General features: G+C 37.1%; 1 protein-coding gene across 1 annotated transcript in view; it reads right to left on the bottom strand.

The window, feature by feature from the left end:
* Positions 1-16,765, bottom strand: part of DNAH12 (dynein axonemal heavy chain 12) — a 300,387-nt gene that overhangs the window by 11,171 nt on the left and 272,451 nt on the right. The window contains exons 66-71 of the mRNA XM_053689370.1: positions 15,453-15,686; positions 14,651-14,839; positions 10,546-10,649; positions 9,464-9,668; positions 7,986-8,123; positions 5,681-5,772 (exon numbers count right to left, since the gene is read on the bottom strand). Coding sequence (XP_053545345.1) covers positions 5,681-5,772; positions 7,986-8,123; positions 9,464-9,668; positions 10,546-10,649; positions 14,651-14,839; positions 15,453-15,686 — 962 coding nt within the window. The remainder of the gene's footprint in view (positions 1-5,680; positions 5,773-7,985; positions 8,124-9,463; positions 9,669-10,545; positions 10,650-14,650; positions 14,840-15,452; positions 15,687-16,765) is intronic.

Below are 16,765 nucleotides of genomic sequence, written 5' to 3' on the forward strand. Positions count from 1 at the left end.
CTCCAAGGAGGAGAAATTGACTTAATGACAGGTTTTATACGAACCAAAGCTTGTACAAAACAATGAATATCAGGAAGACTAGCAATCTTTCTGTGGAAAAGAACAGAAAGAGCAGAGATTTGTCCTTTCAAGGAACTTGCAGACAAACCTTTATCCAAACCATCCTGAAGAAACTGTAAAATTCTAGGAATTCTAAAAGAATGCCAAGAAAAATGATGAGAAAAACACCAAGAAATGTAAATCTTCCAGACTCGATAATATATCTTCCTAGATACAGATTTACAAGCTTGTAACATAGTATTAATCACAGAGTCAGAGAAACCCCTATGACTGAGAATCAAGCGTTCAATCTCCAAACCTTCAAATTTAAGGATTTGAGATCCTGATGGAAAAAAGGACCTTGCGATAGAAGGTCTGGTCTTAACGGAAGAGTCCATGGTTGGCGAGTGGCCATCCGGACAAGATCCGCCTACCAAAACCTGTGAGGCCATGCTGGAGCCACCAGCAGAACAAATGAGCACTCCTTTAGAATCTTGGAAATCACTCTTGGAAGAAGAACTAGAGGCGGAAAGATATAGGCAGGATGATACTTCCAAGGAAGTGACAATGCATCCACTGCCTCCGCCTGAGGATCCCTGGATCTGGACAGATACCTGGGAAGTTTCTTGTTTAGATGAGAAGCCATCAGATCTATTTCTGGAAGTCCCCACATTTGAACAATCTGAAGAAATACCTCTGGGTGAAGAGACCATTCGCCCGGATGTAACGTTTGGCGACTGAGATAATCCGCTTCCCAATTGTCTATACCTGGGATATGAACCGCAGAAATTAGACAGGAGCTGGATTCCGCCCATACCAGTATTCGAGATACTTCTTTCATAGCCAGAGGACTGTGAGTCCCTCCTTGATGATTGACATATGCCACGGTTGTGACATTGTCCGTCTGAAAACAAATGAACGACTCTCTCTTTAGAAGAGGCCATGACTGAAGAGCTCTGAAAATTGCACGGAGTTCCAAAATGTTGATTGGTAATCTCACCTCCTGAGATTCCCAAACCCCTTGTGCTGTCAGAGACCCCCAAACAGCTCCCCAACCTGTCAGACTTGCATCTGTTGAAATCACAGTCCAGGTCGGAAGAACAAAAGAAGCCCCCTGAACTAAACGATGGTGATCTGTCCACCACGTCAGAGAGTGTCGTACAATCGGTTTTAAAGATATTAATTGAGATATCTTTGTATAATCCCTGCACCACTGGTTCAGCATACAGAGCTGAAGAGGTCGCATGTGAAAACGAGCAAAGGGGATTGCGTCCGATGCAGCAGTCATAAGACCTAGAATTTCCATGCATAAGGCTACCGAAGGGAATGATTGAGACTGAAGGTTTCGACAAGCTGAAACCAATTTTTGACGTCTCATGTCTGTCAGAGACAGAGTCATGGACACTGAATCTATCTGGAAACCTAAAAAGGTTACCCTTGTCTGAGGAATCAATGAACTTTTTGGTAAATTGATCCTCCAACCATGTTCTCGATGAAACAATACAAGTCGATTCGTATGAGATTCTGCTAAATGAGAAGACTGAGCAAGTACCAAGATATCGTCCAAATAAGGAAATACCACAATACCCTGTTCTCTGATTACAGACAGAAGGGCACCGAGAACCTTTGTAAAAATCCTTGGAGCTGTTGCTAGGCCAAACGGCAGAGCCACAAACTGGTAATGCTTGTCTAGGAAAGAGAACCTCAGAAACTGATAGTGATCTGGATGAATCGGAATATGCAGATATGCATCCTGTAAATCTATTGTGGACATATAATGCCCTTGCTGAACAAAAGGCAGAATAGTCCTTATAGTTACCATTTTGAATGTTGGTATCCTTACATAATGATTCAATATTTTTAAATCCAGAACTGGTCTGAAGGAATTCTCCTTCTTTGGTACAATGAAGAGATTTGAGTAAAACCCCAGCCACTGTTCCAGAACTGGAACTGGCATAATTACTCCAGCCAACTCTAGATCTGAAACACATTTCAGAAATGCTTGAGCCTTCACTGGATTTACTGGGACACGGGAAAGAAAAAATCTTCTTGCAGGAGGCCTTATCTTTGCTATGAGAATTATGATCTGTTACTTGTTGCGCTAAGGCTTCCAACCAAAAAGTTGAAGCTGCAGCAACATCCGCTAAAGATATAGCAGGTCTAAGAAGATTACCTGAACATAAGTAAGCTTTTCTTAGAAAGGATTCAATTTTCCTATCTAAAGGATCCTTAAAGGAAGTACTATCTGCCATAGGAATAGTAGTACGTTTAGCAAGAGTAGAGATAGCCCCATCAACCTTAGGGATTTTGTCCCAAAACTCTAATCTGTCAGATGGCACAGGATATAATTGCTTAAAACGTTTAGAAGGAGTAAATGAATTACCCAAATTATTCCATTCCCTGGAAATTACTTCAGAAATAGCATCAGGGACAGGAAAAACTTCTGGAATAACTACAGGAGATTTAAAAACCTTATTTAAACGTTTAGATTTAGTATCAAGAGGACAAGATTCCTTTATTTCTAATGCAATTAAGACTTCTTTAAGTAAAGAACGAATAAATTCCATTTTAAATAAATATGAAGATTTATCAGCATCAACCTCTGAAACAGAATCCTCTGTTCATTTAAAAATTCATCTGAAAAATGAGAAGTTTTAAAATACCTTTTACGTTTACTAGAAGGAGGAATAACAGACATAGCCTTCTTAATGGATTTAGAAACAAAATCTCTTATGTTAACAGGAACACTCTGAGTATTAGATGTTGATGGAACAGCAACAGGTAATGTAACATTACTAAAGGAAATATTATCTGCATTAACAAGTTTGTCATGACATTCATTACAAACCACAGCTGGAGGAACAGATACCACAAGTTTACAGCAAATACACTTAACTTTGGTAGATCCAGCATCAGGCAGCGATTTTCCAGAAGTATCTTCTGATTCAGGGTCAATCTGAGACATCTTGCAATATGTAATAGAAAAAACAACATATAAAGCAAAATTGATCAAATTCCTTAAATGACAGTTTCAGGAATGGGAAAAAATGCCAGTGAACAAGCTTCTAGCAACCAGAAGCAAATAAACAATGAGACTTAAATAATGTGGAGACAATAATGACGCCCATATTTTTTAGCGCCAAAAAAGACGCCCACATTATTTGGCGCCTAAATGCTTTTAGCGGCAAAAATGACGCCACATCCGGTAACGACGACACTTTTGGCGCAAAAAACGTCAAAAATGACGCAACTTCCGGCGACAAGTATGACGCCGGAAATAACAAAGAAATTTTTGGCGCCAAAAAAGTCCGCGCCAAGAATGACGCAATAAAATGAAGCATTTTCAGCCCACAGGGAAAAAGTCAAATTTTAAGGTAAGAAAAAAATTGATTATTCAAATGCATTATCCCAAATAATGAAACTGACTGTCTGAAATAAGGAATATTGTACATCCTGAATCAAGGCAAATAAATGTTTAAACACAAATATTTAGAACTTTATATAAAAGTGCCCAACCATAGCTTAGAGTGTCACAAAAATAAGACTTACTTAGCCCAGGACACTCATCTACATGTAGTAGAAAGCCAAACCAGTACTGAAACGAGAATCAGTAGAGGTAATGGTATATATAAGAGTATATCGTCGATCTGAAAAGGGAGGTAAGAGATGAATCTCTACGACCAATAACAGAGAGCCTATGAAATAGACCCCGTAGAAGGAGATCATTGAATTCAAATAGGCAATACTCTCTTCACATCCCTCTGACATTCACTGCACGCTGAGAGGAAAACCGGGCTCCAACCTGCTGCGGAGCGCATATCAACGTAGAATCTAGCACAAACTTACTTAACCACCTCCATAGGAGGCAAAGTTTGTAAAACTGATTTGTGGGTGTGGTGAGGGGTGTATTTATAGGCATTTTTAGGTTTGGGAAACTTTGCCCCTCCTGGTAGGAATGTATATCCCATATGTCACTAGCTCATGGACTCTTGCTAATTACATGAAAGAAATATTAACAACAATATTAAACATGAAGTTATCAACAAGGTGAACAAAAGGGGAAAAAACTCTCTTCCTATTATAGGGCATAAATGAGAGTGGTTAGGGGGTATGACCTTTAACATAGGCATACTGTACATACATATACATGTCTAAAGATGTATATGTATTTTTGTGTGTGTATATATATATATATATATATATATATATATATACTGTATATTTGTGTCTATATGTGTGTACATATATGTATTTATATGTATTTACAGACATATGTACACATATAAATGCATATGGGCGAATACAATAATGCGGTCATGATATTCTAAGTTTGTTTTTATGAGCAACAGGTTAGCGCTCATGCAAAACATTTTACTTTCAACTTGTAATACCCGTGCTACCCGACGCGCACAAAAATCTTACTTCTAGCTGAGTTAGCGCACACAAATCTTTCTTCTAGCTGAGTTAACGCAAAAAAGGGAGTAATAATAATAGCACCCCCCTCGTATTCTAGCCCATAGCTAGATAAACAGGTACTCATAGGTATAATTTTTTAAAATTATTTTAGGGACATTACAGTACTCATAAGACCTCTTAGATAATCTCACCAGAATGAGGAGATTTAGATAATCGGGCCCTAAAACTTAGTTTTTTTCAAGAATGTCCCCTGAAGGAAATATTTTAGATGCTAAACAACACTGCAGCCATGATGTCACCATAGTCTAAATTTGCCAGAAACAATATCATCCATGCAAGAACACTGAAGGTGACGTTGCTATTGGAAGGGCAAACCCGTAAGAGTTATTGCAAAGCCCTCTCTTGCATCTAGTGCATTAACCATATCCCCAAGTCCCTAAGCTTATCTAAGTTTAAGATGTTTATCACAACTGTCTTGCGCTGGGATGTTATGGGTGTCCCAACATCTACATACAAGTCTGCCGTGACGTCTCAGCCGGTGATCAATGAGTTCATGGCCACAGTACAAACGCTAAGTGTTGTCACCTTATAAAACCTCTCTACTTTCAAGGCCTCACTCATCCTGTTTGGCATTTAATACAGACTGCAAGTGTGTGGGGAACTAAAGAATAATTAGCTACAGACAAATGATCAGGCCTTGAGAGATACAAAACGAAGCTACAGAAATATATCAGCACAAAATCTAACCAATAATTATAATTAATTTAATCAATGTGGGATAAATGGTGCTGGTAACTCTTGAAACTCTTGTACAAGTATTTATTTTATTAATCTTCATGTAACAACAGAATAAAATTTACAGGCAGGCACTCCCTACAGTAGTTATTGGATAATGCCCAATTGTGTCACTTCACAGGGAACAGGCGTCCTACAACTCTCGCACCGTTACTGAAGCTGATTGTGGCATTGCAGGTGGTATGGCTACTGAAGATTTTTTATTGTCTAATAAGTTTTATTCTATTGGAATGTATATCTTAAAAATATAAGTAATCCGGCCTTGAATTGTGAGTTGCTCTTAAGAAGAGGTATATAATGTAACAGAAAAGAGGGAACGTTCTACAAAAATACTGAGCAAAACTTTACATATTAACACAATGCTATATAATTATCTCCTTTTAACTCTATCAATAAAAGTCCAACATACCTAAAATTAACATTTACTGACCTCTCTCTATCCCAGCGAGCACCATCTAAAAATAATCCATTAATATAAACTCCATCATCAGGTGAGGAATCAGATGTATCAATGGGCAGGACCTAGAAGAAGCAACAGGATGGGTCATCAATATACATAGGACGAAATGGTACTTAAGATATATACACACACACATATATACAAACATAAAAAAATTAAAGAAAAATAAAATTTTCTTCTATTATTTATATACTGTATATATATATATATATATATATATCTGCATATATTCATATAGATATATAGATATGGATATATATATATATATTTAAAAAAAAACATTTATAACAACCTTTGGCTTTAGTGCTGTTGGTCTAATGCGTTGTCAGGTTAGCGTCAGAGTTATAAGCGATTTTTCTTAACAGATTACCCCATTGAAGTCTATGGGGCTGATTTATCAAGCCCCGTATTCAGCCGTATGCAGCTGTTTCCGCACAAGCCTTTAGGCTCGCCGAAAACAGGAGTTAAGAAGCAGCAGTCTTAAGACCGCTGCTCCTTAACTTGTCCACCATCTCTGTGGCGCAGACAGCAATCCACCCGATCAGGTTGATTGACACCCCACAATTCTGCAGGGGGCGGCATTGCACAAGCATATCACTAGATATACACTCTTAGCACTCTTTACATGAAGTAAAAAAAAAAGGGAGACAAATGTGCTAAGAGCAGATAAATAAGGGAACCTGGGAGACTGTAATAAAGTTTGGACAAATAAGGAAGATCCCTGGAAATAAGGGAGAGATTGTGGCCCTAGCTACAGTTATGGTTTAGAATAAACAGCAGAGGTTTTGGAGGTGCTTGATACCCATAAACATTGTTGTAGCTCATCCGTTTCTCAAAGGTGTCAACAGCTATAAATGTTTAAGTCATTTTGTTTCCACAAATACAGCAGGACAAGGAGAAAGGGAAACGTCTCAAGGCCTTCCTACGCTGTAAGCATAAGGAATGACATGTGACCACCTTGATGTCTCTTTAGACAAGTGCGCTAAAGAATGTGTGACAAATAGACACAGTATATGCTTACTCTATCAGTGACTGATGCATATCTGACCAGCTGTACTTGCAAAAAAAAATTAAGAGTTTTGTTAAGATATTTGTCATGAGACAAGTGCACTTAAAGGGACATCAGAAATACTTAAGGGCTCCAATGCACTAGTATATATGTTTTTATATGTGTACATATGTATTTATATGTGTATATATATCTGTAAATATATATGCACAGATATAAATACATATTTATACAAATATAGACATACTGTATATATATATATATATATATATATATACACTGTATATATATATATATATATATTTATATATATATATTTATATCCATTTTTAGAGGTGTGTATCTCAATGTTAAAGCCCTTTGCAGCCTTCGAGCCTTTATAACTTTTTTTGTGCAATATTTGTTTATTAGATGGTGTTACTATGAGTGTAACTATACTTGTAATGTATTTTTGATGTATTTTGTGCAACTTTAATGTTTTGCAAAACAGTTAAACAGAGCTTTGAAGTCGCGGTAATCAATATAGCGTAAATCGCGATTGCGCTCAAGTGATCACGTTTACTTTCAACTTCTAATACCAGCAAACCCCTTAAATAAACCCCTTATCACTCGGGTGCAAACGTTTGCGCTACACTTTAATGTTTAACTATACTTAGCCCCAAAAACTGTTATGCTTTCATTATTTCTTTTCTCCTCCTGTAATCTAATTTTAAAATGGTGGTATTCCCACAGCATTTGAGAGACTGTAATTCATTGTGTCTATTTAAAAGCTGACTTTGTAACACTCTACGCAGTGATTGCTTGATCAGTGCTGAAGCTCATTTGTAGCTTAGATAAATGTACTCAAGGGGCAACTTAAGTGGTGTATACCTGAAATGTACAAAAATTCAATTTTGATCGGCATGGCAGTTTAAAAAGCTTTTAAAGATATTTATTTTAGATGCTGTTGTTTTGCAAAGTGTATGTAAGCAACCTCTCCCCCATATTATCACATTCTTCCTCACTCATACTTACACGCTCACACTCTCTCATTCACTAACTATAACTCACTCAACACTTGATCTTAATTTAGCTTGTCCATTAAACACATGTGAACACCAGGAAGGAATATTTCTAAGGGTATATTGTACTCCAAATATTATCTGCAGTTTATTTTTTCTGCATCTTTATCATTTCTTAATCCCTCCCTTCCTGAGCTCATTTCATTATGCAAGGTACCTACTCAATTTGTGTGGAACATCTGTACTTAAAACAAATCCATCATACCTTAAATTCATATCCCAGTAGGTCGATGGGAATTCTGTATTTTCTTGCGTAATTCTGCATTGCTCCAGTTAAAAACGCTTGTGTAAAGAAGAAGCCAGAAAGCCAGAAAACAATGGGTTTTCCAAAATCAAACCAGTTCTGAAAAAAATAAAAATGAATATATTAAAATCTAGGGTTTGAACTTGAGTTAATTCTATGGTATTACTAGGGTTAGGGTTTACATCAAGGTTTAGGGTTACTATAGTAAGGGTTAAAGGGACACTGAACCCAATTTTTTTTCTTTTGTGATTCAGATAGAGCATGAAATTTTAAGTAACTTTCTAATTTACTCCTATTATCAAATTTTCTTCATTCTCTTGGTATCTTTATTTGAAATGCAGTTAGATGCCGGCCCATTTTTGGTGAACAACCTGGGTTGTCCTTGCTGATTGGTGGATAAATTCATCCACCAATAAAAAACTGCTGTCCATAGTACTGAACCAAAAAAAAGCTTAGATGCCTTCTTTTTCAAATAAAGATAGCAAGAGAACGAAGAAAAATTGATAATAGGAAAAAATTAGAAAGTTGCTTAAAATTGCAAGCTCTATCTGAATCAAAAAAAGAAAAAATTTGGGTTCAGCGTCCCTTTAAGGTGTTGTGGTTAGACCTACGGTTAGGAGTTAGATCTACGATTAGGAGTATGGGTTATGTTGAAGGGTAAGGCTAGGGTTAAGGTTAGACTTAAGGCTATATTAATGCTATACTTAGGATAAAATTAAGGGTTATGGTTAGACCTAGGGCTATGGTTTAGAATAGGGTTAGTGTTAAAAAGACATTATTTCATGATTCAGCTAGAACATATAGTTTCAAACAACCTTCCAATTTATTTTTGTTATCAGATTTGCTTAAAGGGACAGTCTACTCCAAGAATTTGTATTGTTTAAAAAGATAGATAATCCCTTTATTTACCATTCCCCAGTTTTGCATAAACCAACACAGTTATATAAATACACATATTACCTCTGTAATTACCTTGTATCTAAGCCTCTGCAGACTGCCCCCTTATTTCAGTTCTTTTGAGAGACTTGCTTTTTAGCCCATCAGTACTGACTCTTAGGTAACTTTACGGGCGTGAGCACAATGTTATCTATATAACGCCCTCAAGCTGTCAAAAACTGTCAAATGCATTCAGATAAGAGGCAGCCTTCAAGGGCTTAGAAATTAGCATATGAGTCCACCTAGGTTTAGCTTTAAACTAAGAATATGAGGAGAACAAAGCAAATTTGATAATAAAAGTAAATTGGAAAATTGTTTAAAATGACATGCCCTATCTGAATAACGAAAGTTTAATTCTGACTAGACTGTCCCTTTAATGAAGTGATGATTTAAAAAAAAAAAAAAAAAAAAACTACTAAAAGGTGAAATGGGTTTATACCTTCCTATATGGATTTTTTTTTTTACTCTTTTCTTCCAACAAAATGAAAGTATAATTTCCCTACCTGCAGGAACTTCAGCCTTGCCAAGAAATCGGTGACATAAGTTCCAAGTGGCTTTAGACTGGGATAGGAGCGCTTTGCCCAGGTTTCAGGAACTTTTCCAACAATTAAACTGCTAGAAAGAGCCTCCAGCTCTGAGTCCATAACCACTAGACCCTTGATAGCCTTCTGCAAGTTCTGTAATGTTGTACGGATTGTACGAATTAAGCTGGGGGGGGGGAAAGACAATTAAAGGGACATTACAGCGATGATAAAAATGGGGTTATTTGGCCCCAGCATTTTAACAATCAATCTACAAGAAAACAGGTTTAAAACTTTTACCACTAGGTGCCACATTGTAACTACAAGATTAGACCCCAATCTCTGAGTTGATTGGTGTGCATGCACCATACACATGCTTGATTGACAGGTGTAAACCCCAATGAGCTTCTACCCTGGGGTATTTAAAAAAAAAACCTCTAATCTCGAAGTTAGAATAAACCGCCCCAATTTAACATTTTTAAACACATTATTGTTGTATTTTTAAATCCAGCTAAAGTACAGTTCAGAGGATCCTATCCTTAAAGGGATAGTAAACCCAATTTTTTTAGATAGAGCAGCAATTTTAAGCAACTTTATAATTTACTCAGATTATCAAATTCTCTTTGGTAACTTGCTATCTTTATTTGAAAAACAGGAATCTAAGCTAAGGAGATTGCCCATTTTTGGTTCAGCATCCTGGATAGCGCGCTTGCTGATTGCTGGCTACATTTAGCCACCAATCAGCAAGCGCAACCCAGGTGCTGAACCAAAAAAAGGGCTGGCTTCAAAGCTTATATTCTTGCTTTTCAAATAAAGATAGCAATAGAAGGAAGAAAAATTGATAGTAGGAATAAATTCGAAAGTTGCTTAAAATTTCCTGCTCTATCTGAATTATGAAAGAAAAAAATTGGGTTTACTATCCCTTTAATTCATTACCTATTACAACATAGATATCACTGATGATATCTCAAAAGGGCAGAACAAAGATATAATTAGTAGATGAAATTAAATTAGCTGGAATTATAAATTTGTTTTTAAGAGAATTGATAAAAAAAAAGTCTTACTTGTTAAACCTCTCCATTTCTTGCACGAGCACAGTGTTCATACTTTCCTCATAACGCACAGGATATTTCTCAAGCGCAGCTTCAATGTCAAAATCTTTTGGCAGCTACGAAATAAATGATGACATTTATTGTTTTGTTTATAAAATAAGTACTATGGCTCATTACAATAACAATCTCCATACTGACATGTCACGCACGTGCACTCGAATTCCTCAACCCAATACACTAATGCAAACAGTGGATTATGCTGGTGGCGGTTTGGAAAGGTATAGGGCTAGATTACAAGTGGAGTGCAAATTTCCGCTGCCACGAGTGCTTTAACTCGGCGCAACTTTTTCTTACCATTGAGCTTCCGGTTGCGCACGTATTACTGGTTGCAGGTAAAACATTTTTGCACTCTCTGGCGGTCACATCCTTGCACAAAAAAAGATGTTGTGAAGTTGCAAATGCAGAATCGTATTCCCCTATAGTCTTTAATGGAGCCTCGTTTTGAACAAACAAAAAAAATAGCTGCCATCTCGTGCAAACACAACACAGGATTGCAATGAGATATATGTATGTCTTTCTATACATATATATATCTGTATTTATATGTGTATATAGGTCTATAAATACATATACACATAAATACATATGTATAGAAATACACACGTATATATTTATACAGGCTCCTATGGATCCCCAACATCCCACTCCCACCAACTTTAGACCCCAAAAACTGCCTAGTGAGGCAGTTTTTTTATTTAAAAAAAAACTTAATTTTTTTAAATAAAAAAACTATAATGCCCTCTATGTTGAGGGCATTTGGGTCACTTTTAGAAAATTAACCGGAGATCTGGTTAATTTTCTGAGCGCTAATTGGTACTACAAGCTCACAGTAGCAATAACCAGCCACTTGTAATGGTTGGATAATTATCGCGCGCACTTCTAATATATTGGAACTGATCAACACTATAAATAAAACTTTTCACACATCAAAGTTTCATGATTCAGAGGGAGCAATCTAAAGGAGAATCTTTACAATTTATATCTATTACTAAATGTAACTATTTCTCACCAAGTCTTAGCTCCTTTCCATGACAGAATTCCTAGGTAGGATCAGGGGCGTGCACGTGTTATGAACACTAAATGGCAGTAGTGTTTGTAACCATCCATTTATTTTTTTTATTTTTTTTTTTTATTAAGGGTTGAAGGTATACACACAGGTTCTCTTATAATAAGGTGAGTACATTCATATGTCTTATAAAACCAACGGATTGTCAGAAGATATATAAATTACAGTACATACACCAGAAGAAGCAATAAGTCTTAAAGTGGAAGGCTAAGAAACACCTGTTAAACAAAGTAAAAAAGAAGAACATCACATGACAACCCTCGTAGTTTTCTAGTCCCTTTCCAACTTATGAGGCCACTTTTGGACCCCCAAGGCAGATAATTAGATATTAAGGGGATTATAATATTATGAGGCCGCTTATGGGCCTCCAGTGTGCTATTAAAACGTATCAACAGTGAGTATATATACTAACAATGAAAGTACCTAAGGCATTGAGGCATGGCATACTAAAACTGAGTTTGGGGACCTGCGGAGTTGTATTGAGCGTCTAAGTGCAGGCTAGCAGCTCCGCAGAACCACGATCAACTGATATAAGTATTGGGAAGGAGATGTGGATAAACTAGTCAATGGAGGCACTTCCACCAATCTGTTATGTAAATGGCTATTAAGTTAAGACACAAAATGTATTCATGAACTGATATGTGTCCCACTATGTAGAAAGACTATCACTACAGATTTGGGTTTACAGTATTAATAGAGGGTAAACCATCTTGGACATCAGTTCACATAATATGGTATTGGTGTTATGTGTCGAAAGCAGACTCAATATAGTATTTAACTGGAAGTACCCGGGACAAACTAAGGCAGGAAATTATACATTGTGTTGCATTGAAGATAAAAAACTAGATGCTCTCAAAGTCAATTATTACCTCATATCTATCATAGTTATAGTTAAGGGAATAACCAAGTTAATATATTTATATATGCGCAGGAGAAAGCTATACCCCAGGGTTAACATACCTATCAACTTACATACTAACATATGAACTTGTTTTATGGAACAAGAATTAAAAACGAGAAAAAAAAAAAAAAAATCAGGACTGGTTAGTTGTGCAGGCAAATAGTAGCGTGAAAATCAGTAGTAGGTACCCCAGGATTAACGTGTACATTGAGAACTGAAACAGTCTTGTAAACTAGAAAGCATCTATCAAAGTCCTTTATTGGGCCAAAAAGTCATTAGGATCCGTGTTTAATAAAGGAGAGTTTTTGCTTATCTAGGAGGATACCTAAAATTTCCCTGCACATGAATATGTCTCTTAAGTGAAAGTCAGCCTACTCCGGTTTTAAGATGGAGGGTGAAGACAGAACCAGCAGTCCAGTTCAGTGATCTGACTGTCCCGCCGGAATGCAGGCTCAGTGTCACAAAGCGCTCCACCGATAGTGTCCCAATTGGTTGTCTCGCCGACTGCCCCAGTGTGGGGGCCGCAACTGCACAGTCAAGATAGTGGCCCCTTGTAAGTAGAAAAGGCCCATATATATAGAGTTGGCAGCCATCGAACTCCACAGCCATGCTGCTTCCCGCATAGTCATAGATGGGGAGATTTTCGCAACTAACTTTTCTCCCGGTCCCTGGAGCCTCCGCCATCACCTCACTCTCCAGCCGCCGCTGCAGCGCTACATGACTAGTCTTCCTCACCGGGCGACAGAACTTGGTGGATTGCTCTGAGGTAGGCACTGGCGGTATGTTATGATACGCAGGGTCATCCTGTCGCAGCACTTCTGTCTCACCTGATGGGGTCTCTGTGTTGCCATTTTCATGTTGTGCCAGCTTTGGAGTAAATAAGGCCTCAATATCTCTAAGGAGACAGTGGAAGTGCTCTTCCATACTTGCACGCATCTCCTCCAGGATTTTATCGGTCCTTGTCGCCATAGGGGTATTTTACATATATCCAATGATGTAGCTCAATGTCCCAGGTAATCTCTATGAGGAATGTAGCATAGTGTACGCAGTTAGCTTTTGAACTGCACTACCCGGATAACCGGGGGGGGGTGTTAGAGGTCTGAAAGTAAGGCCGCCACCTCGACATCCAAAGGTCCAGACTAGGTTCCGACCTGCGTATAATTCCAGCAAAAGTACCATTTAGTGCAGAAATTCTTTGTGCATACTTTGCTGGTTTTTCATGAAGAATGTTCTTAGAAATGCTATAGATAGTTGGCGGTTATCTTTTCCAAGTACGGAGCTGCTAGTATATGCGACCGATCATGGCCGCCGCCCGGACACGCCCCCCGTAACCATCCATTTAAATATATATATATATATACACACACACGCACATACTACAGAGACAGGTGCACACACACACATATATATATATATATATATATATATATATACACATACTACAGAGACACGTGCACACACACACATATATATATATATATATATACATATACTACAGAGACAGGTGCACACACACACATATATATATATACATACACACATATACTACAGATACGTGCACACTACCTCAGTACTCTCTCATGAAAAGAAGCTACAAAAGATACTAAGAAAAAGTTACTTTTGAAAGTAAAAGTTAAATGGAAAGTTTATTTTTTAACTGTACGCTCTGTCTGAATTATGAAAATTTCATTTTGACTTTTAAAGTGAAGGTAAACTTTGATGAATGAAAGCCCGTTTTTTTTTAATACTATTAAAAACAGGGGCACTTTCATTCATCAAAGTTTAGAAAGCAGCCGTTTTGATTAAAAACTTACCTTTGGTTCTTTTACAGCCAGAGCAGCTTCCCTCACCCGGAGATCCTCTCTTCACACGTCAGCAATGACTAATCCGGCTTCCTCCAATCACGGCATGGCTTCAGGCAATGGCTCCCCTGGGGGGAAAGCCGTGATTGGAGGTGCTCCTGTTTTTAATAGTATTTTTAAAAAACGGGCTTTCATTCATCAAAGTTTGCCTTCACTTTAACTGTAAATGTCCTTGTACCACATTCTAGGTGTCTCTTAGGCATTTCTTTGAAGTCACAGTGTCCTTACCTTGCTGAGAATGTCATTTGCAATCTCATAGAGTGTTTGGTCACTAGCGCCAGATGCTCCTCCTTGTCTACCTCCTCCCTGAGTGAGCAGCAAAGACTCAAAAATGACTTTGGTTTGTTGTAAGTCTTTGGAAATATCCACATTTTCATGTAACCCAAACACCTCGGGATGTTGGCTGAACGGTAATCTCTATCAAAAGAGAATAAGCACAATGAGTTCCGTCTTCACAGTGATCAACATAGACATATTTTTATTGTGTAAAATTGTCATCTGAAGAGCGCCATGGACCAAGAAAATGTGTAGGAAGCATACGGTAAAGATGAGAAAGAGTTAAGTAAAATAAATAAGGAGATGAAAAAAGAGATAATGAGGCTAAAAAGGTGACTTAAAATGGATATTATATTTATTTTTCTCTCTGTTGCATCTGGAAGAGGATATTTTAATATGTATTATTAGAGTGTCGCTGTTTTTAAAGTATGATCCTGTTCTGAAAAAGAGACATTTTGGTTCCTAGGCTTGTGAGGCACATCACTGTAAACTAGTAGAGTAGTGGGAGTCTTCCTTATCAGCCAATGAGCTTCTTTCCCACAGACCAGCTGTGTATATACATGCACTTCCTGTTAGTTTCCAAGTCAAAATAATCAGCTGTCACTTATCCTTTTTCACACATTTATTTTTTCTAAACAAAATATTTATGGGGATTACATTCTGAGTTTAGTGTCTCTTATTTTATTTGGTTACACACTTGTTTACAAAGTGACCTTCGGGTGATCAAATCTAGATCACATGGTAGGATCATTACCTTGATGAATTCAATGTAATCTTCGTAGGTCCCTTTTGGTGGAGCCATGTAGTTACCACTGGGAGAGAAGGAATAACGTGGATTTTCTACAATGTCGCTATTGTAAAAATCTGCTAGCGTAGTCAGCAGGAGACGCCTGTCCCAGTCATCTGTCACACGTCCTCCATAGTTGCATTCTCCAGTGAGGTATGATATAGCTTCAAATGGAACCTGGTCATAATCTTTTACAAATAGCTGAAAAACGAACCATTGATTAGTATAGTTTAGTAAAAAAAAGATGAACAGAGATCTCTGGCCTATAGTGTAAATCTAGCCTGTGCCATAAATAAATAAATGTAAAATATTCTATTTATATTAATAATGATTTCAAAAGAGCAGCACATAGTAACCAAGGTTTAAACCTTTATAGATTAATTTAAGTATTTTTTGTTGTATCTTAAAACAAACATTTTAAAGTGTATTCAAATTTTTGTAAAAGTGATATTTTTTTTTAGTTTTTTTGTGCATGTGATTTGCGTCACTGTCCACTAATAAAGCAATGGGAGTTCTGCTTATCAGCCAATAAGCAATTAATCTTTAAAGGGACAGTCAAGTTAAAATTAAACTTTCATGATTCAGATAGCGCACACAATTTTAAACAACTTTGCAGTTCACTTCCATTATCTAAATGTGCACAATCTTTTTATATACACGATTTCTAAGGCACCAGCTCCTACGGAGCATGTGCAAGATTCACAGGATATAAGTATATACATTTTGTGATTGGCTGATGGCTGTCACATGATGCATTAGCAAGGAAAATGTAACTGACATTTGTCAGAAGAAAATATACTTCTCATTTTAAATTCAATCTAATTGCTTTTGCATTGTCTTTTTATTAAGCATTTATTGATTATGCTAATCTACTGTGTTTAGTGGTCTGTTAGGACTGGTTCCTTTTAGCTTCAAAATCAAAACAAATAGCTTAAACACAACTTTTTTCAGAATGAAAATATTTGTAATATGTATAAATAGTGCTTTTTTATGTTTTCATTATGTTAAAGTTTACCGTCACTTCAAGGATAGTTATGTGGCATGCTATGTTACAACCTCCCTGATTGATTCATGGGGCAGTGACATCATGCAACAAATCAGGGAGCTAAATAACTTTGGTCTCTAAAAGTTCTGTGCAATGTACAATCGGGGATATAAATATATGAACATGTTCCACAAAGACTAGGACAGTGTAACTTATATACATGTCCAAATAGTCCTTAAAGGGTAGAAATAGTCAAACAATGATATGCTCTAATACGTTAGCGCATGTCATTTTA

This window comes from Bombina bombina, chromosome 7 (assembly GCF_027579735.1).
Source record: "Bombina bombina isolate aBomBom1 chromosome 7, aBomBom1.pri, whole genome shotgun sequence".
Taxonomy (NCBI): domain Eukaryota; kingdom Metazoa; phylum Chordata; class Amphibia; order Anura; family Bombinatoridae; genus Bombina; species Bombina bombina.